Here is a 21,470-nt window from a genome sequence, read left to right as displayed (position 1 = left end):
AAAACAGGAAAAAGATGTTTTGCCACTATGTGGAGCCTTAAATCACTTGTTAGTGATAATCCATTTCCTGCCAAATCCTTTGAGTTTATCTTCCATGTATAACAATTTTGCTTGTTACAAAGCATTTTCTTTGGTTAAATTTACTTTTATCATACCCATAAAGGAAAAAAATGGCGTCGTCGTTTGTAACGTTGCTTCTGATTTAGACGGCTGAGATGACTGCGTAATGATTTCATAGACAAAAGAGTCCCAAAATAAATTTCACCATGAATATTGAAGAGATTATCTTTAGTAAATTGAATTATACTTTATCAGGATTAACTTGAATAGATTTTTTTAACCCTTGTTCTGATGTGGATGATATAACACAAAAATATTAGTGTACTCTCAACATAAACCGTTTTACCGGCTTCGCGTTTTATTTAGAGTAATCTCAGATTTTTGTGTTATATCTCCATAACATAAAAAAATCTATTCAAGTTAATCCTTAAATATTAGTAGGTTAGTTGAAAGAAAATTGAGATATTCTTTGTGTCTTGAAATTTTGTCATATTTATTTCTCAAAAAGCTTTTTCGTCATGGTTTGTAAGATGGTCCTCCATGAATGTTGAATCGTTACGTGTTTGTTGTGTTAACAGTACGCCATACTTGTCACAGTGACGAGAGTTGTCCCCCTTGCACGGAACTTACATCCAAATTACTGCATGGGCAACCATGAGGTAAGGGATAAAAAGAAACTTTACTTTCCAAATTTATTTGGAATGTTATCATCATAAACAAAAGGGCTAAGCTTACTTGCTGAGCCTATATGGTCAAGTCTGTAAAAAAAGAGTATTCTACATTGAAACTAAACAAGGCGAAATGGAAATACACCAAATCTTGAGACATTGATGCAATGAAATTTTTTTTTTTTTTTTTAAATGATATTCCACTTTGTTTTTAGTTGCGGAAAAACATCCCCTGCCATATCAACAACATCAGCTGTGGTCTTCCGTGTGATAAAACTCTACCATGTGGTACACATAAGTGTATCCGCACCTGCCATAAGGTATGTGTGTGTGTCGTCGGTCTTCCATGTGATAAAACTCTACCATGTGGTACACACAAGTGTACCCGCACCTGTCATAAGGTATGTTTGTATGTGTGTGTCGTCAGGCTTCCATGTAATAAATCTCTACCATGTGGTACACACAAGTGTACCCACACCTGTCATAAGGTATGTGTGCACTTGCCAGGGGCTGACCTGCCAAAATTCTCCACAGGGCTTGAGATATATCTTCTAAAACATTCATGTTTGGTTATTTGCCTCCCTTTTACAAAAGGAAAGAAAGGAATTTTTGTCTTAAAAGGAGCAGGTCACAGCGACATGGTAACGGGGCTGGTTTGAAAGATTATAGGGACTGCAATCTGTCATACCCAAGGGGCTCTATAGTACAGTTGATAATTTAAAATATTATAATATTTTCTTTAGTACAGTTCTTTGACATATGATTTGGACACTGATGACTTATGTTATATATAGGGCGACTGTCAGGAGGATGGGAAGAGTTGTGTCCAGCCTTGTTCAGTGCCTCGGCCAATCTGTGGTCATCCCTGTGGTGTACCATGTCACAGCGGTCAAGACTGTCCATCTGTTCCATGTAAAGCAGAGGTAAGACCTCTTCCCTCATACAAATGTTTAGCCATCTTTATAAGGTATGATGCCATATTGTAACATCGTAATTGATATCAGGTTGTGCTAATATTGTGACTTCACCGTTAAATACTTGCCAGACGCTGCCAATAATGCTTCTAATTTATTTCATTACCAACTCTACAAGGTAATAGGACAAGTGTATGTTTAGTAGATGTTGTTTTGACATGCTCTTTATATTTTAGATAATAATCAAGTGCCCATGTGGAAGAAAGACAGGGAGACAATTGTGTAATGCTGGTGGCTCTTCTCCAGAACTTGAGGAGTACCAGAAGTAAGTGTTTATTTCTCATCATCAGTCAGTGATGTTAGGCTGGTCCGACATTTCTAGTCACCTGTTTATGATGATTTTATAACTTAAGTACTCTTTCTCTGGCAAGATTCCTTCTTCATTTCAATCTGAACCTATAAACATGATTAATATCAATGGCAGAATAATGATGTAGCTGTAATTTGATTACATGAAATTATGTTATTTGTAGGATGACTGTACAAGCACTTGCCAGCACAGTTGGTTCTGGTCAGTCAGTGGATATGTCCAACATAACATTGGCAGCCAGGAAAGTGGCCAAACGACAGTAAGTAAATATACTCAAACTTTAATGTAGCCTAGCTTGCACAGCAATCCAGACGGTTTTGGCTGGGGTTTCTAGATTAAGGAGGATTCACTGTAGCTTGAATGCAGTAGATGTTATCAGTAATGAGTGATCAGCTGCTAAATCATAAACAGAAAATAAATTATAGTTATGTATATATTTTTCAGACTTGAATGTGATGGAGATTGTGCCATTATGGAGAGAAACAGAAGAATGGCTCTTGCTTTGGAAATAAAAAATCCCGATCTCAGTGCCAAGCTTGGTAATCCATCCTATAGTGATTTCCTTAAAGAGTATGCCAGGTAAGAGCTGTCTCTAACAGTTCTAATATTGTTGATGTGTATAGCTTTAATTTACATACAATATGGTCTTCCTAAACCCTTGAGCCCACAATCCCAGTGACCTAATTTCAGTCCTTGACACTTGAGCCCACAATCACAGTGACCTAATTTCAGTCCTTGACACTTGAGCCCACAATCACAGTGACCTAGTTTATGTCCTTGACACTTGAGCCCACAATCACAGTGACCTAATTTATGTTTTTGACACTTGAGCCCACAATCACAGTGACCTAATTTACGTCCTTGACACTAGAGCCCACAATCACAGTGACCTAATTTCAGTCCTTGACACTTGAGCCCACAATCACAGTGACCTAATTTCATGTCCTTGACCCACTTGAGCCCACAATCCACAGTGACCTAATTTATGTCCTTGACACTTGAGCCCACAATCACAGTGACCTAATTTACGTCCTTGACACTTGAGCCCACAATCACAGTGACCTAATTTCAGTCCTTGACACTAGAGTCCACAATCACAGTGACCTAATTTCAGTCCTTGACACTAGAGTCCACAATCACAGTGACCTAATTTCAGTGTGCTCCACACCATCTTTAGGTAATAGATAAAAATAAAAATATCTCTATAAAGAAAGTTTATAAATTATATACACAACTAAATCTTCATGATTTAAACTTATAAAACTCAAAGACATTGTCTCATTCAATGTATTTTATTAGTTAGCCAATTGTCAGTATAATGTGACCGGGCAGGGTGTGTTGCTTGGTGTCTTCGGCGGCATTTTTCAGTGATGTAGCACTATCAGAAGGGCAACAGTTCCACTACACAAAAAGAGACAACACGAACATACTGCAGACTCCCAAAACACACACCTCGCATTTCAGACACGCTACACACTGCATACATGGAAGGCCGTCCTTACATGACCCTGACTGTTAGTAAGACATTAAAATTATCAAACAAACAAACATAGTTCTGATCAAACATTTCACTTTATATTTACTATTACCATGGTCAGCTTTTAACCATGATCCCACTGATACGAAATCCACGAGTCTTTTTTAGAAGTACCAGTATTCATTTAAATATCTTGAAAATGTATCTGAAAAGTCTATTGGTATGAAAATTTGACACCATTTTCTATTTGACAGAAACAATCCTCAGAATGTTGCTGCCATCGATAAGTCTTTCTCCGATCTAGTCCAGAACGCCAAAGGGGTAAGTTGATCAGTGTTGTACGATAACGTCAACAGCAGATTCTTAATTATTTCCATAACATCACTTACACATTTTTGCTGGTTTGCAGTGTAACAGCTCTTCTTAGTTACACTCAGCGTAATGTAAGTTCAGTTGTTTAGTTCAGTGAGCTTGAGAACCTCAATGCAATCCAATCAATTACATGCCTGGTTTTGTTGACAATCATATGCCACAATTTAATATTGTATTATTATTATCAAATTAATAGGCTATATAAAGAAGAGATTTACATCTAGAAGCTTTTGCAGTTAATTCCGCAAAAATTCACAAAATCACAATGCTTCTTTTATTCATTCATGGTAAGCCTTTGTAAGTGTGTTCTTCTATTTGAATTGCTTACAATCTCCAATGTGATATTAAAATGGATTCATTTCTGTTTAGATAGAAATAATACATCTTTGCGCAAAAAAAAAAAATGACAATATTTAACGAAAATTACTGCCTTCTTTTCTCATCTTGGGATATCGAAACTGTAATGTATTTGAGTTCAAGTTTTCCCTCCACTCTACATTTAGCGAAAGGTGTATTTGAAAAGAATAAAAAATGATTAAGTATAATGTTTCGAGATCTGATATTTATTACCTTCTAATGTATGTATTACAAGTTTCAGTTATGGTCTAAAACACCCTAAACTGCTCTCCACCAATTATTGTTTCACAATGAGTGGTTTGCACAATTGCAGTCTAAAATTTCACACATCGTCTCACATCATGTTTCTCCCATATGAGAACAGGGATCAGAGACGAGTCGTTTCAAAGAGGTTTAGGCGGAGTTTCTATGGCTGCCGAAGACAACTCGAAGTTAGTGATATGCAGAACCGCGCAGAGAATAGAAGAGAATGTTGTAGACTAGACCAGACTTACAAGTGAAGATTGTCATTTGGTGTTTGACTAAATATTCAAACTTAAAACTTTTCATATCCTGACCATGTGTAGGTGTTCATATTAGCAGTTATTAAAGGATTAAGAAATATTTGATTAAAATAGAGTTTGCTATTGGTTCTTTAGGCGGTGGAAATGTTGGCTAACTTCAGTAACGTTGACAGCTTTGCTTTATGCCAGGAACTACACACTAAACCCCACCAAACCCTATACCCCATGTCCAATGATGCGGCGGGCTCCTTAGGTGAGCTTACCTCCCATTATTTTTACAATAATCCCTGAAGTTGTTCATCAGGAGTAAATCAGGTAAGTTATTCCCCTTGACAATTATCAATCTTTCTATGTTATTGATGAAGAAAAATCCCTCAGATGAGTTACCTCCCTTTAACACATACATAATCTTTATGTTGGACTAGATTTCAAGTCATCTGATGAAGGTACCTCATTACAACCCCAATCTTTTATGATGACTATTATTCAAGGTCATCTGATGAGTTACTCCCTTACATCCTTACAATCATTTATGCTAACCTAATTGTACGCGCGCCGTTGGATGAGTGTCCACCTCCCTTTACAAAATACAATAATTTATGCTGGACAATTGTCTGCCCATCGGATGAACTTACAATCCATTCTATGGCTAACAAATTGTCTGGTAATTCAGGATGAGTTCATCTCCCCTTACAACACAATACTTTTATGCTCGACCAATTGTTAGTCCACCAGCATCAGATGGTGGGTTATTCAAATCGCCTCTTTGTCATGGTCCATCCATTTAATCTTTTAACAAAATGGTCTAGACTTTCATTTTGATGGTCTGAAGTTTGTTAGCTGCATATTTTAAGGAATGTACTGAGTGATCTTTTTCAATTTCCATTTATGAAGGTTCCCATAGGATTCCTGGATTTGCATATTGTTATTTTGGGACCAATCAGGGAACAAGATAAGCAAACTCAGGCTACCGCCATCTTAGATTTTAGAATAGTTTAAACAGTTTTTAAAAAGCAGAGAAAAGATCCCCTCTTTCATTGTCAGAATATAGATCATTGGATTTGGTGCGCAACCATGATCCCTCATTGTGGATCTACTTGTTAATTAATTAAATTGTTACTGATTTTATGGGGATATTTATAGAGAAAGCTTTTAGTTCCTTTATTTTTAACTGGTTGTGTAGGTGTAAACTAGAGATAACGGGTCTTGCACTATAAAATTTTATTTGAATGCATGTTGTTAGAGAATTATAGGTATACATACTAGACCTGTAAATGATAGATAGATGAACCGTAACCTGACACATACACCTGATAAAAGATAGGCTTGTTTATTTGCGTCAGATGTGTTTATCTTCTTATAGAGGGCCATAACAAAAATTGTCCTTGTATGTAATGTAAAAACTTAACTTCAAACATAGATCATCTAGTTCACAACACATAAAAAACAGAGGCACAGAGTACCTGTAAGGCAGCTAGCCTCTGTAGGGTTAAGGCAAACATAGCAAATGTTATATATGAGTTCGTTTATGTGAAGTGTTAATATCCATCAATACAATAATCTCCCTGGCCCCTGGGGAACAAAACCTCTTAACGTTCCTTCTATATATATTGGTTCCTTTTCACTTCATCACTTATGGATTCTTGAACCAAATCTATCCATTTCTTCAGTAGCAAGGAATTTTAAACGAATTTGTAAAAATATACACCAGAAAAGAATTCCTACCACCAACCCCTTCACTCGCCAGATCTATAGACAGCAGTTGGAATTTGCTGCCGCCTGTCTTCAACCAAAAACACCAAATTGTTTGAATCCTAACGCATTAGCTTATATTTGGACACTTGCACCATACTCGTCCCAGTGTCTTAACCCAGATCAGATCCAGGGTTTTTGGAGAGTATCTCCTTGGGAGTGGTGTTTTATCAACCCTAATGGATAGCATTTGGTCTTTAAAAAACTTGTTGTTACTCGCATTCATTAGCTACGAATATCATTAGTTTTATAAAATTATTTCGCTGCCAATTTATCCATCAGTACTGTTTTTGATTGTCCGCTGTGCTAGACCTCAGAAACACATCAAACAAATTTTATTTCTGTATTTTTTGTTGACACAGGTCATGAACTGGTGTTCATTATTCTCTCAAATAGATACACTTTCGAACATCTTCTTTACTTATATTACTGTAGTATCACTTAATCCTAGTAAATACACTACATAAAATAAATCTATCAGTTACTTTTTCTTCATTTCACGCCAACATGGGTACAGAGGTAGGTTGTAAACCAAAAGTCCCAGAGGAGGGTTTCAGATAGGGTTTGTCATGTTCAAAGATTGGAGAGCGACACAAAATTTCACAACCCCCAGTTGAGTTGGGACAACTTTTCATTGCACGTTGCTCAGTGCACTATTATCAGAATATGTGGTTATTTAAAAAATCACCAAATAGGGGCTCCCGTTCAATGTCCATTCAAAAATGAGCGCTCAGCAAGACAATCGATGCGCCTCGCCATCCAGAAAACGCCTCTAGAAGAATTAGCTCCCCTGGCCCGACGGGCCGGTGAGCTATTGCATGGTGCGTAGTCGTCGTTCCGTCTCCGTCAACATTCTCCTTTTAAATCGTACTTGTCATAAGTACAGCATGGACTTTTAAACAAATTTTGGTCAGAAAACTTCTTAGGGGAAGGGGATCAGATTTTGCATCTAATGGTGACTGACCCCCCTGGGGAGGAGGGTTGGGGCCCTAATAGGGGTAATAGAGGGTAATCTAAAAATCGGCCACTAATTGTCTAGAGTTCAGCAATGGATTGCACCAATTGGCCATAGAAACATCTTGGGCGGAAGGGAAACAGAACTTGTAAAAATTTTGGACTTTGACCCCGCTGGGGGCAGGAGGAGCGGCACGGCCAATCGGGGGTAATAGAGGTAAATCCTATAAATCACTACCTGTCCTAGAGTTCTAGAATTGATAGAAACCATAATTTGGCACAAACATGTCCTTTGGGTAAAAGGCAAAAAAAAACTTTGTATAAATTTTGGCTCTGAACCCCCATGGGCGGCAGGCAGGGTTGGGGCCCCATCGGGGACAATAGAGGTCAATCCTAAAAATCGTACTGTCTAGGTTCTGCATGGATTGTAACCCAAATTTGGCCAGAATTATCCTTGAGGTTAACAGAATTCGTTAAGCAATTTTGGCTTTGACCACTGGAGCAAGAAAGAGTGTGGCCCAATGGGGAATTTATTTGTAAATATTCAAAATCTTCAGAAAGAAACAATGACGTATATTAGAGACGCATTTACGTGGATTACAAACCAGGTGGCGATAAGGATCTTGTCTTATTTTTTCACTCCATGTTAATATTTGTAAACATGTTCGTTATGAAATATGATTATCTATACTACCAAAAGGTGGATAGATGTCGCAGTGGAGGTTGACCTGGGGTATAACATACTCGTTTACACTTCTCGGTTATAAATTAGTATAGTACTGACGGGATCGTTAAAAGGTAAGCGAGTGATATTTAGCAGTCACAGAACCTCAATTTACCTTTATGTTGTACACTTCATTTGTTATTATATTAGTATAGTAACAGCTGGGCTCGTTAACTGGTGACTTATTCAGCAGTGCGGACAGACTTCAATATACCTCCTGTTTACTTCTTTGCAGGGAAAATCAGCTTCCAGCTGCCAAACAACGCACCTCCAAACTGCCAGGGTCAATCTTCAACGACCGTGGCATGGGTCTCCAATGGAGTCTACTCTCCACTGTACTCAAGAAAAGCAATAAAAAGTAGAAAAAAACTAATCGCATTACTGTGATTTTTTCTAGAAGATTGACTTTAACTTCATACGTCCAACTTATACAAATTTCATGATTCAGATAATAATGTGACTCACCTATTTAGTCCTTGATTTTGTCCTTTAATTATGTTAACTTAATGTGCGTTTCGATGAGGTCTTCTCTCAGAATTGTTTTTGTTTGTTTTGTATATATTTTATCCAGGATTGTTTCAGTTGACTGTACATATAGTTGAAAGGAGTTTGATAATGTTTCGTTTATTATTGATAATTGATTTGCAGCTTTAAATCAGCATGACTCTCCCGCAGTATACAGTAGTAAATTATTAATTTCCCATGGAGATGAAGAAAAAATATCATAAAATCTCACAATGATTGGGTTTGAATCGAAAATAGGCCTTATCTTGTTAGTAAGACTTGGAATTTCTTGCGGTGGTAACTGTTAGATTGAAAATACACTCGGCTTTGAAAATATCATAATTCTTGAAAGTAAAATCCTTTGATTCTCGCATTGACTCATATAAAAGATGATTAACAATAATATGATGATGCATAACAGCTTTTGAATATTGCATGTCTATACGGACTTTTCATTATGTTCTTTCTCTAAATCATTTATTTTACCGAGAAATAATCAAGGACAGGTTTCAAATGTTAAGACGTTTTTCATAATTAGGCCACTAAGCTTACAAGTTAAATGTCTTTAAAAATTAAGAACAAGACAATAGATATTGAAATTAGGATAAGACATGGAAAATAGGTATTGAATTACCTTACAACAAAATGAAAAATAATTCGTGGAATTATCAATGATTTTAGTATTAACTGTTGATTTTAAGTATTTCTCCTTACTCAAAACGATGCTACTAACAATGAATGGAGATTAATTAATGCAAGGTGTTCAAGGTAGGTTGTAACAGCGGGGAATCTGACTCAGAATTTGTGATTACAGATTCAATTTTCCTATTACCAAAAAATTGTACAAGACTGCTAAAGTGACCGTGATGATGTTGCCATACACCAGACGCCATTTTGACATCCCTTGTTATGTTATAAGACCTCCAGGGACTGTTTAGAGTCTCCTCTACAATTTTTGGTACAGCTTTTGGTTTTGAAAATCGGCAATATAAAAAAGAGTTTGATAATTCGCTGTAGTTTCAAAAAAGTTTTTTTTTATGAATAGTTTTGAAGCTTAAGGAAGTACGAATCATTCACCTATCAATTTAAAATAAATTTGATACATAACTTTCATAAATTTGTTGTCTTTATATTTCCCACCCGTCGTCTACACTCCACCTTTTCCCCATGTATATGTTGACTTGATTAATATGTAAAAGTATTGGTAATTGTAACGCTTGGTACCAACCGCTGTTATTGGTTACAAGACACATGTGGTTTATTCCCAGGTGCTTGTGTCTGACTGTTAAGAATTTGATGATACCGCGGTGACTAAATATACATATTTTTATTCAATAAACAACATTGCATTATGATTTATTCCAGAAAGTTGTCTTATTTATATGTTAAAGGGGTATCCATTGTTAAAACATGTTTTGCTGTTCAATTTTTATTAGCATCACATGGTCCCAAAGGACTGAGGTGTGCTTATTCTGGTACTGCTGGCGTCCATTGGTCACTAGTTACACACAATTGACTTTCTCAAGAATCACTTGTTGGAATGTAATCCAATATTGGCACAGGAAGTGGTCCCTATAGGTTGAAGTTTCAAAATATGTACTATTCCTTTGGGTGACCCCCCCCCTGGACGCGAGGGCGATGGCTGGCCAAAAGGGGTCACTTTTGATATTAATCATATAAACGATTTCTTCTACAAAAACTAAGAGCTTTTGTTGATAATATAAAAAATTTATAAAAAAACAACAACCAGGTGAGCAATTACAGAACCCACTGGGCCTCTTGTACTTTCCAATTTGCATATCTACAGAGTTATCCTGCATATGTGAGTAGGTATTGATTGTGACGTCATGTGTTAACGAGCGTGTATGTCAATTCAGTTTCGGATGAAAACGACGTGAATTGCGCTAACAAATAATGACATGACAATCGATACCTTACCCGACAAGGGAGCTAACTCTGTAATATGCAAAAGACGGAATATTGTATGCTGTACCTAGATTCCTTTGGCAATTCTTCATCAAACATCTGCTATATTATCTCAAAAAGAAATTAGTTTCTTCATTTCGCTGCAGACTAAATTTATAATCACAGGAAATTTTATTTATTTTGATTTGATAAAAATATTTAAATGTAGCATGAGATGAGAAATAGAAAATTCAAAAAAGGGAAAAAAAATAAATTGTAATGCGGTTAAGATGAGTTGATCAATAAAAATTTACCTGATTTGTTGATCTGAGTTTTTGTTTGGGTTTGAATTTAAAATGGGGGCTGGGTTGACTAAAGCAGACTTGTTAACCTGTTTTACAACTAGCCATCAATTCCCTGGGATTGAGTTAGCCAAGTACAAAGTGTTGATATTTTACCACTAGCCACTCCCCACCCATGGGATGGGTTAGCTAAGTAGTATAAAGTGTTTGTATTCTACCACTAGCCCTCCATCCATGGGGATGGGTTAGCTAAGTAGATATAGTGTTTCGATACTTTTACTACTAACCTCCAACCACCTTGGGAATGGGGTTAGCTAAGTAGATATCTTTTCTTTAGTGTTTGATATTCTACTACTAACCCTCCACCCTGCGGATGGGTTTGCTAAGTAGATATGTGTTTGACTATTCTACTACTAACCCTCCACCCCTTGGGATGGAGTTAGTAGGTAGAATAAAGTGTTGATTTTCTACCAACTAACCCATCCATCCATGGGAGATGGGTTAGCTAGGTGGATAAAGTTGTTTTGATATTCTACACTTGCCCTCCACCCCTTGGGGTTGGTTAGCTAAGTAGATATAGTGTTTAATATTCTACCACTAGCCCTCCAACCCTGGGGATGTGTTAGCTAGGTTAGATATAGTTTTTGTTATTCTACTAACTAACCCTCCACTCCTTGGCGGTTACTGGGTTAGCTAAGTTGATACTCAGTGTTTGATATTCTACTATCTAACCCTCCACCTAGGGTATGGGTTAGATAAGTAGTTATAGTGTTTGATATTCTACTACTAACGCCTCCATTTTTCCCCTTATTTTGGGGGGGGGGGGTGGGTGGGCGGGATGTGGTAGTAAGTAGATATAGTGTTTGGATATTCTACTATTAACCCTCCACCCCTTGGGGAGGGGTTAGTAAGAAGATACAATGTTTGATATTCTATCACTAGCCCTCCACGCCTGGAGATGAGTTAGTAGGTGTATAACCTATTGATATTTACACTAGCCTCCCCCATAGAGTGGGATGGGTTTAGCTATGTAGATATAGTGTTTGATATTCTACTACTAAACACCTACACCCTTGGGGTGATGGTTTTGCTTGGTTGATAAAGTGTTTGAAATCTATACCATAGACCTCATCCTGGGGGATGTGTTAGCTATTAGATAAAGAGTTTGATATTTACCATAGCCTCATCCTGGGGATGGGGTGATAGCTAAGTAGATAAAGTGTTTGATATTCTAACACTAGCCCTCCTTCTCTGGGGAAGGCGTTTTAGCTAAGTTAGGATATCGTGTTTGATATTCTACCACTAACCCTCCATCCCTGGGGATGGGTTTAGATCTAAGTAGCAACTAGTGTCTGTGGATATTCTACCCACTAACCATTCCCTCCTTGGGATTGGGTTTGCTGTCGATAGTTAATGTGTTTGATTATTCATTCTTATAAAACAGTTGTACTGGCTATTCTTCCAGCTACGTTAAATGCACATGAGTCTAAAAACCGGTAGTTTATCGGACAGGACAGTCGTTATATAAAGGTGGTCATTAGAGCATACTTTTTATGCATCCCCCCCCATCGCAAAAAATTCGGCAAAACTTTCAACGATCGACATATCATGTTCTTTTATCGCATTTAGGCTAGTATGGTCATGCACTCGAGAAAAATGTATCGGCGCTTCAGGAAATAAGTCGACCGTTCGAGCATGATATGTCTGGTTAAATAAGTGCTTGAGGTGTGATAACTACAGAGCTCGAGGATAATCAATTGATCCTTCGAGGATTGTGAAGTTAGAATAAGATAACTGTTCATGTCATATATGCATACCACCGTATGTAATGGAGAGCGGATGCAGAAAAAGATATACTTTCTGTCAATATTGTTTCATGGAAATTGCTCATTGGTCTATGACATGTCACATTGTTTAAATAGACCAATATGCTGTTATATAATACACAACGGAATTCCTTGGTAGCTGCAATATTTCTTTCTTTGTTTGCGGTATAAAAATCCAAAGACGTTTATTAGTTGTTCAAATACGATTTTTATTACGGTAAACTCACTTTTGTCTTTGCAATCGCGAGAAGGTTTATTTTAGGAGTGTCCGAAAATCTGACCCGTTGAAGACCGAGCTCTAGATCCTAACTGATTACCAAGAATATGAGGACATGGAAATAAATGTAACAATTGATACAAATGGTAGTCACACTGGCATGTATTATGATGGTCGGTACTCGGCCAGGTGAGATAATTAGATTATCTAATTGTATTTGAGTTCGTAAGTTTCATTAGTTCTAGTAAGACCAGTTTCGGATTATTAACGTCAAAGGTTTAGATGAGTTATAAAAACACACAATGAATAAATTAACAATTAAACCATATGTTTTTTATATAGAGTAATTAAATGAAAAAGAAGTGAATAGATACATGATACAAAATGTAGCTATAAAATATCCCAATGTCACAAGAGAATAAAATCATGTTAGAAAAGTTTCGCGAAAATCAATTTATATTAATACTGAATTATTGCAATAATACTTAAAACCAATGTTCAAAAATACAAATAATGTAGCACTTATATCATAAAAAATTCTTCATGATATATACGTAGATCGCTATAAAAAACCAAGTAAGGGGTCTGTATATCCTGAATGATTGATATGTTATATTCTTTTTAGAAATTCAAAGCACAAAAATTAGTACGAGTAACGGTACCTAAGAATAAATGTTTAAAAAAAGTTGTGGAAATTATATCATGAAGAATTTTATGATCTAAGTGCTACATTATTTATTTTGTGAAGAAAAATGGTCAATATTTAATTTAAGAGTTATTTAATTTTGATTTGCACAAACCTTCTTTTCTCGATATTTGTGAAACGATCATAATTTAAAGATACTAAAATTTTGTTCAAGTCTCTACATATTTTCGTACAAAATAGTAGCTTTCTTGCTGTTAAGACAGACGATATTTTCGCTAACCTCAAGTACTATTCAGGGAGGAGGAAACGACACTTTCTGGGTTCCGTGAAACGAAAAGGGACGAAATTTACTATAAGCATGTTGATGTATCTTATTGTAATACATTTATAATCTCACAATCAAGTTCATCGATTATAAGAAATATTCTCGTTGATTTTTATTCCGCAAAGAGCTCTCGTTTACAAAAATTGTTTCTGGAAAAAGATGAGGAAAAAAAAATCTCCCCAAGATTGTTGTTTTAAGAATTGAAGTCACTATTTTTTAATTTCATTGGGGTCTGAAAGAAATTTTGTTTGCAAAAACTGTGTGAATCCACGTAGCGGGATTCTCAACAAAGGTTTGCAAACCAAATTTATTTGTTACCCGATGAAATAAATAATTAGTTGTACTTACAGAATTAACTTTTCAATTAAATTTTCCATGCTACTTTTATAAAACGAAATACGTTTCACACTTTACGATTCCATTGATTTCTTCCAAAGCGATTAGTTTTTTCAAATACGATACGGCAAACGTCATTTTTTTAATTAGTGACCGTCACGATAACGGTCGGGTTTTCAGCGACATTATCGGAGTGTTTTTTTATCATCGTGGAATGAAAAAACAATGAATAGGGCCAAATCAGAAAGCCAGAAACAAAGAGGAAAATGATTTATTATTGATATGTCAGCCTTTATGTATGAGTTTACTTATCAGAATGTCGGCAATTATCTTATCAAGGACTATATTATTTCACTTATAAATCCTTGACTCTTATCCATGCATCCGCATTATACTTTACAAGTAGGCCTATGTTCTGTATATGGAGCGCAAATGTCATTGAGAATCAAGTGCAAAATAGATAAGGAGGAGATTTATTGTGAAACAGCTATTCCTAGTTTTTACACGCGTTTCATCGCATGCATGTCATCAGGACGAGTCGTTACACAAACTGCTTACACTAGCTTACCGTAAATCCAGTGAACATGGAATGTTTTGACGGACCTGATACACAGCGTGTCTCGGTGTATTGATGGACAGGTTACTACACATAACTGACCGTTTGTCTTCCCTTCTAAAACTATCTATAACTCATATGAGCTCCGTAAATAACCATTTAAATTATAAATCATTTTACATATTTAATATTTCATTGTATTCGAATTTATTTTTGGAGAGGGGCGGTTTACACATACATGTAGAGAGTATTTTTTGTGTAATTCCATTTCTCGATCTTCCTAGATTTGGGTAGATATATTTTAGTTTAAATCCAATTTATTGTAACAAAAGACAAATGGATTGAAACAAAAGTTACTACAACTTACTGGTCAAAGTCCTTTCCGAACAAAAATATATATATAATTACAATGATATTTTGTCACGTGATAGCTTAAATATGTCTATATATGTTTACTTTATATATCAAAACAAAGGTTACAAATTAGGATATAGCTAAAGAGATAAAGGAGGAATAAGAGACACCAACGCATATTTTTGTTTGTTATACAGGGTTTTGCTTAGAACGTGTGAGTGGTTTTTCCTAACTAGGCGGCGTAAGTATAATCCTTGTCTACACACCACATAGCCTTCTGCTTTTCTAATGTTCTAATGTTCTAATGGGTAGATACATGTATATAAATATACATGTACAGTAACTCGATTTCAGATAAAATAAAAAATGAACTCATGTTGTCTTCTTGAAATCCATGTTGTTTTTTGATAAACCTCCCACGTACAAATGGTACTTAACCAAAAGCGTCCAACACACAGGACGGAAATGTACTGCCGATGTGTTATTGTGGAGCCCACGAGCGCATTTGATACACCTGACACAGACCTGGTCAATAGTTTCTCGTAAGGACAACAATGCTAGACAGCTCACCACCGATCAACGGGTATCTCTGACCTTATGCAACCTAGAACATATTATATAAAAACGACTACCGTACCGTAGTCCAGCCGTTACAGTCGCTATACATACATGATTATAGCCTTCTCAACAGTCGCCGTGTACAACGTTTTTGTTTTGTTATTGCTTATTGAAAAAGGTCTCTTTGCAGTATTTTTTTGTTAATTTTGCCACTAGTGGAGCAGATCTTCACAGCTGTGTGGTCTGCGGTAGATGTTGATGCTGGATTTGGACGTTTTCTTTAAAAACCAAATATGGAAGAGATGGAAGAACGTTCGTATTAGTTTTGACAAACATTTAACTTAGTGGTGGCTGAAGCGTGCACTCTGGTGAGTTACCTGTCCGCAATTGTTATGTTTAACAAATCTGTATTAATCTCGAAAATCAGCATATCAATGTAATGTTCCAATAATGTTTAAATCAAGTATTTTTTGGCGGAAATTCTTACGATTTAGAATCTTAGAATAAGTTGCTTGGATGAAAATGCCGAAATCTGAATAGTTTTTTTTCAAGTATGGAATTTACGGTATGTGGGGGACAAATCGTCCAATTAAAGTTTTTCCATCAACATACATGGATATTTCAAAACAATACATATGGTTTATCTTAGGCTATAACTACCTCATTTATAGAATACTTCTACATCTTAAATTCATTTCAAATAATCTCTCATAAATGTAGGATATACCTTTGTCAAATCTCAGTAACAAAATTAATGTAACATTTACGTTCATCTCTTGCTGTTTTGCCAACTCCGCGTTGTGAAGAGACAGACAATTTTCTGCGCAGACCGACAACCGGAGAATATTAGACAAACTATATATCGTTATTGGTAATTGGACGGAATGTGATGATAATGAGTCGCATTGAAAACAGCACACTAATAGACTTCTTAAAAGGTTTTCGATATAGTTATAACTAAAAAAAAACATTAAATATGAAAAATAGATAAATAAAAATCGTTTCGGTTTAGGTAACTAAGTCTTTTATTGTGTGTTATTCGAATAACTTTTTGAGCAATTTTAACTAAATGTGCATTTTACAGGGCCAACGAAATTTGAATACTGCTCTAGGGAAAAGTTAAAAAAAAATATATGAAAGGGATGGAAACGGATGCCTGTTGTTAATATATCCTTTAAAAAACTACATTAAAACAAAACGCTAGCGCTTATCTAACTGGTCTGGGAAAGCTGTCTAAATATAGATCCGTTCGATTAGGTGTCTAGGTCGGGTCAACACAAGGGCCGATGGGTCTAAATAACTGACCACATAGTCAACCAAAATCTAGGTTCATGTCCAAAGTGTCACATGGCTCTGTGGTACACTAATCTGATTAAGTTATTTGTTTCTTGGGCTTGTTTCACTACTCATTGAGCAATTTGTCACCAGGGCCAATAAAAGCTTAGTGACACTCCCTAGTCTTGTAGGTATGTCGGTTAATCAGTAGGTATATAAGATTTTTATATATAATTGGAGTCTATAAAATGAAAGAGACACATTATCCTACACTCGTTTACCTGCAATATTGTAGCTCAAAAAGACTTTTAGGACAGAAAATAATTGTCGTCCGCCGAAAAGGTATAGTAGCCGAAGCGGCACGTATATTCGTTCTAAAACCACTCGTTTATTACGACACGACATTTGGATCAATATGATTTAATCGTCACAGACATTATTATGAAAAGTGTGAACCGGCATAACGGAAACGTTTTCAACAAAATAAATATTTTTTTTAATGTACGTTTCATGTGGTAATTTTTCAAGGCGACAAAAACCTGAAGTTCATTATTAGATTCTACTCATTTTAATTCTTTATAGGTCATGCTCAGATTCTCCCTGGGGCAAACTCTATATCCAACCCTGGAATAAACATGGAATGATATAGTAGAATTGAAAAGCTCTGTGTGCGACAAAGGCGTGGAATAGCTTGTTTCATCGAACATCAAAGAAATTGAATAACGGTTAACATACATTGTTTGATGGTAGGGTCTTATGAAATTAGTCTGGCCACATGTCTCTATAGTCACTTCAAAAGAAGTTTATATTTGTCCTGTGACTTGGGTCAGATCTTTATATTTTCAGGAGTTTCCTTCAACTTTTACTGTGGCATAGGTTAACAGGGGTGGATATGATGACAGCCGATTCGTAAACCCATTGGGGATATCCGACCGAGGAAGGACACATCGATGCTATTAATACAAGAAAGGAGAACTCTGTATTTATGCATATTTCGGGTAAAAACATTCACGATGCACATAATTCTTGACATTTTGTCATCTTTTTCGTAAATATTCTCAATGTTTCTTCTTCCATTACATTACATTTCAGGTACCGGATATGGTCTCGAGCAGGTTTTTGAAGTTGGACATTGAAATTTCCACTCACTCTTTTGATGCCTTCGGGGGAAATATTAAGTAGCTGGCATATTTTCCTAGGATAATGGTTTCGACATTTTTTTTTTTTATACACCAAGTTTCTCCTAGTCTGACTATCGCTATTAAAGAATCCGTAGCTATAATAAGACATTGCAAGTTTCTTGATGTTTGAAAGTGTTTGTTCCGATATTCAATAGAGGTTCAGAAAATTAAGAGTGCTTTAGCTTGAGGAATAGATAATATGAACGTTGAATGTTTACAAATATACCGATCAAAGCTACGGGAAAATAAGCCAGTACGTCGGTTTTAAATGACTTCTGAAAATCCACCAAATTGAACCTTCCTCCTCTTAACAACTATAAAGCACCGTCTCGTAACCGCTTATGTTTACCGAATGGAAAGCATTCGGGAGAGTTTCGCAATTTTTAAGTGTCTTGTCGTCCTGCTCATACCTATTACCAGAAAGTGGAAACTTACACCATTTTACATTCCTTTCTAGAGTGTTAGTTTAAATTCCGCGAATCAAAAGTATAGATAAGTCTCGGTGAGGATTAAATCTCGACAACTGTGCGGGCGGAGTGTGTACGGCAGACTGGGACTTGTAGCGATAAGCGTACCATATATCTCACTCATTTTTCAGCAGATCAAAAAACTTTGTCATCATTTTTGCTGCCGCATTATATATAAAACGTCGGGAAGATCATTCGGACTCGCCAGAAACCATTCTAAAATACTTGATTGGGTTCGAAAACGAAGGGACACTTATAATTTTACTGTCTTTCACATAAAAAATCTGTAGTCACGTAAAAATAATTGTCCATTCCAAAATGTATTAGGTATGCATCACATCAACCCGTTTGAAAAAGAAATGACTCGACAAATTGTTTGATAGAAGTTTCTGATTATTACAAGCCCCTGCTTTCGTCCAACAATTTAGAAGTTGCAATTTTAACGAGAAGCTTCAAACGCAGAAATAATTTTGTCCGCTAATGACAAATGGTGATGAAAACGATATGTTCTTGACATGGTTAAATGAACACCGCTAAACCATGGAAAAATTCGAAAACGAACGATTAACTGGTATTCGGCATGTGCTGACATACTGGATTTGGCCGGACTATCAACGAGCAATATCGGTGTTTTTTTTAAAAGAATACTGTTATGTTGATGGTGTTGTATTAAAATGGGAAAATGTACGTCCTAAAGACAGAATTGCCATTGTCAAGAAGATTTGTGTGGCCAAAATAGGACCGGATGTGGGTTCGTGCAACTTACCAATTATCCAATGGGAGTCTGGGTTTGTTCCGCTTCCACATCACACCTAATCGAAGGACGAAGATTGAGCGGTCCCTGTTGTGGTCCACAGTGTTGGACGGAGATAAAAATGACAACCTACTCGCGGGGTTTATTGACGCGAAGACGATTGAGACCACCTCATCGGCGCCTACCTGCCCACGGCCAGTTTCCTGATGTTGTCTACATGAACGATTCTTTCGGGAACTATTCGACGTCCGAACTAAAACAAAGTTTAACAGAGTAACAAAACGAAAGATCAGATACAGCTTGTTTAATAAAGACATGATACCAACGTTGTCTTAATGTGGTATAAACTTAGGTCATAGGTCACTTTCTGATGTGGTCAAGGAACTGTTTCAATATTTCCCCGTATTAGTGTGAAAAAGCAGTGACGTTTGAAGCGACGGCGCCGCGAAGCTAACGATCCCTAGAACATAACAGAAGTCACGCACGATTGCTGCCGGTCGTAGCATACTACAAGAATGTCTGTTGTTAAGGACAACACGCTCATCACAAAATTACTACCTATTCTAAGCATTTTTTTGAAGGGAAAGTCTCGAACATAGGCATTACTCTTATCAATGATTTCAATATGTCGATCGATCATTAGCCGCAGCCATTCCGAAACGGCTTTTTGATTTTTTGAAAAACGAGTTTGATAATTTTGTAGAGTTGCAAAAGTTTATTAGCTTCATGCAATAGGAAAATCCATCAGAATCACATAAAAAACACGTGATTTTCAATAAAACTATTTCATGTACAGCCAAAATTGTTTTACTTCTTCCAACCATTCAGCCTCGTTGAAAAATTGAAAAAAAAACCCGGAGCTACCTAGCACAGCGACACTGTTTATCCACTACGGCGCTTAGTAGGATAGAATAATTGATAACCAGACTTAGATGATCAAATATGTGATATCGTAGTAATACCAGACTTAGGTTTGTGTCGCTCTTTTGAAAAAAAAATCCCATCATCACAAGAGAAACAAATAATTCATATATATCCATGACAGCCTGCACAACTCCGCTTGTAAATTACGATCTTGTTCTCATGTTTGATTTTGATTAATAACTGACTATAAATGGTGGTATATATCACCTTTATCTGCAATTATTGTAGCTCAAAAGACTTTAAGAGACAGAAAATGATGTCGTCTTTGGAGCTACAATTAGGTGCCCTATTACTGTTTCAAAGGTACAAAGAATTATATTCTGTGCAAACCATTATTAAAACGTCCCCTTGAGAAAACGTATTGCTCGTCATTTTTACACTTCTATATGATAGAGAGTAGTATAAAAGGCCACACCTAATTCCTGAGATTGTGGAATATATCCCAAGAATCAAGATTATCACACAAGCTAGAAATGTCAATTTTCGTTTTAAACTTGTTAAGGGGGTAAAGCTGGTTCTTCCTCGCCAGTACAGTGTCAGTAATTTGACAACAAATGGAACAACTAAAACGACGTAAAAGTGGTCCGAAACACCCCGTCAAGGAAAATTAAGATGTTCTTAATTCCGGGGATCAAAGTATGGTGAACTAAGTACCTTTGAAAAGAATGCACAAAGGTTATTTGATTGTGTAACAGCTACACATATAGGAACATCTACTGTTCTGAAGTTTTTGTGAGTGTATCTGATACGGAAGTTTGCGAATATGTTTACTTTTTGTCAAGACTGGATTGCCTGACATAGTTTCTCTACTCTCCGCTTGGCTTCGCTCACGAAAATACAAGTATTTAATGAGCGCAGCCTAGCGGACAGAATTGGTACTAAAGCAGGTAATACCAGTCTAACATTTAGCGTTGACTTATTCCGGATGGATATTTGTTGGGTGACAATGAAGTGAAAACTATGCTCGTAAATGACCCCCATACAATCCTCACATGAAAGTTTGATTTTTACAGAAAAAGTAGTCGAATAAAAATAAACTTAGTTGCATTTTATTTAGTAAATTTTTAAGGAAATCGAACCAAGATAGATCAGATCATTTTAGCACAATGTCCTTAACTGATTCCATAGTAGAGTTATATCTCTTTATTTGATGTCAGTATCTTAATCTTAACATGTAAAAAGCATCTAC

General features: G+C 36.3%; 1 protein-coding gene across 1 annotated transcript; it reads left to right on the top strand.

The window, feature by feature from the left end:
• The first annotated feature begins 516 nt into the window (after window positions 1-516).
• LOC138312407 (transcriptional repressor NF-X1-like) lies at window positions 517-8,538 on the top strand. Its single transcript, XM_069253294.1, has 9 exons — window positions 517-719; window positions 944-1,048; window positions 1,523-1,651; window positions 1,879-1,967; window positions 2,176-2,271; window positions 2,457-2,591; window positions 3,744-3,810; window positions 4,857-4,974; window positions 8,387-8,538. The coding sequence occupies exons 1-9, from the start codon at window positions 705-707 to the stop codon at window positions 8,536-8,538; spliced, it is 906 nt and encodes a 301-aa protein (XP_069109395.1). The 5' UTR covers window positions 517-704.
• The last annotated feature ends 12,932 nt before the right edge of the window (window positions 8,539-21,470 follow it).

Source organism: Argopecten irradians, unplaced genomic scaffold (assembly GCF_041381155.1).
Source record: "Argopecten irradians isolate NY unplaced genomic scaffold, Ai_NY scaffold_0307, whole genome shotgun sequence".
In the NCBI taxonomy this organism is placed as follows: Eukaryota; Metazoa; Mollusca; class Bivalvia; order Pectinida; family Pectinidae; genus Argopecten; species Argopecten irradians.
This window is presented reverse-complemented; position numbering and strand designations above follow the sequence as displayed.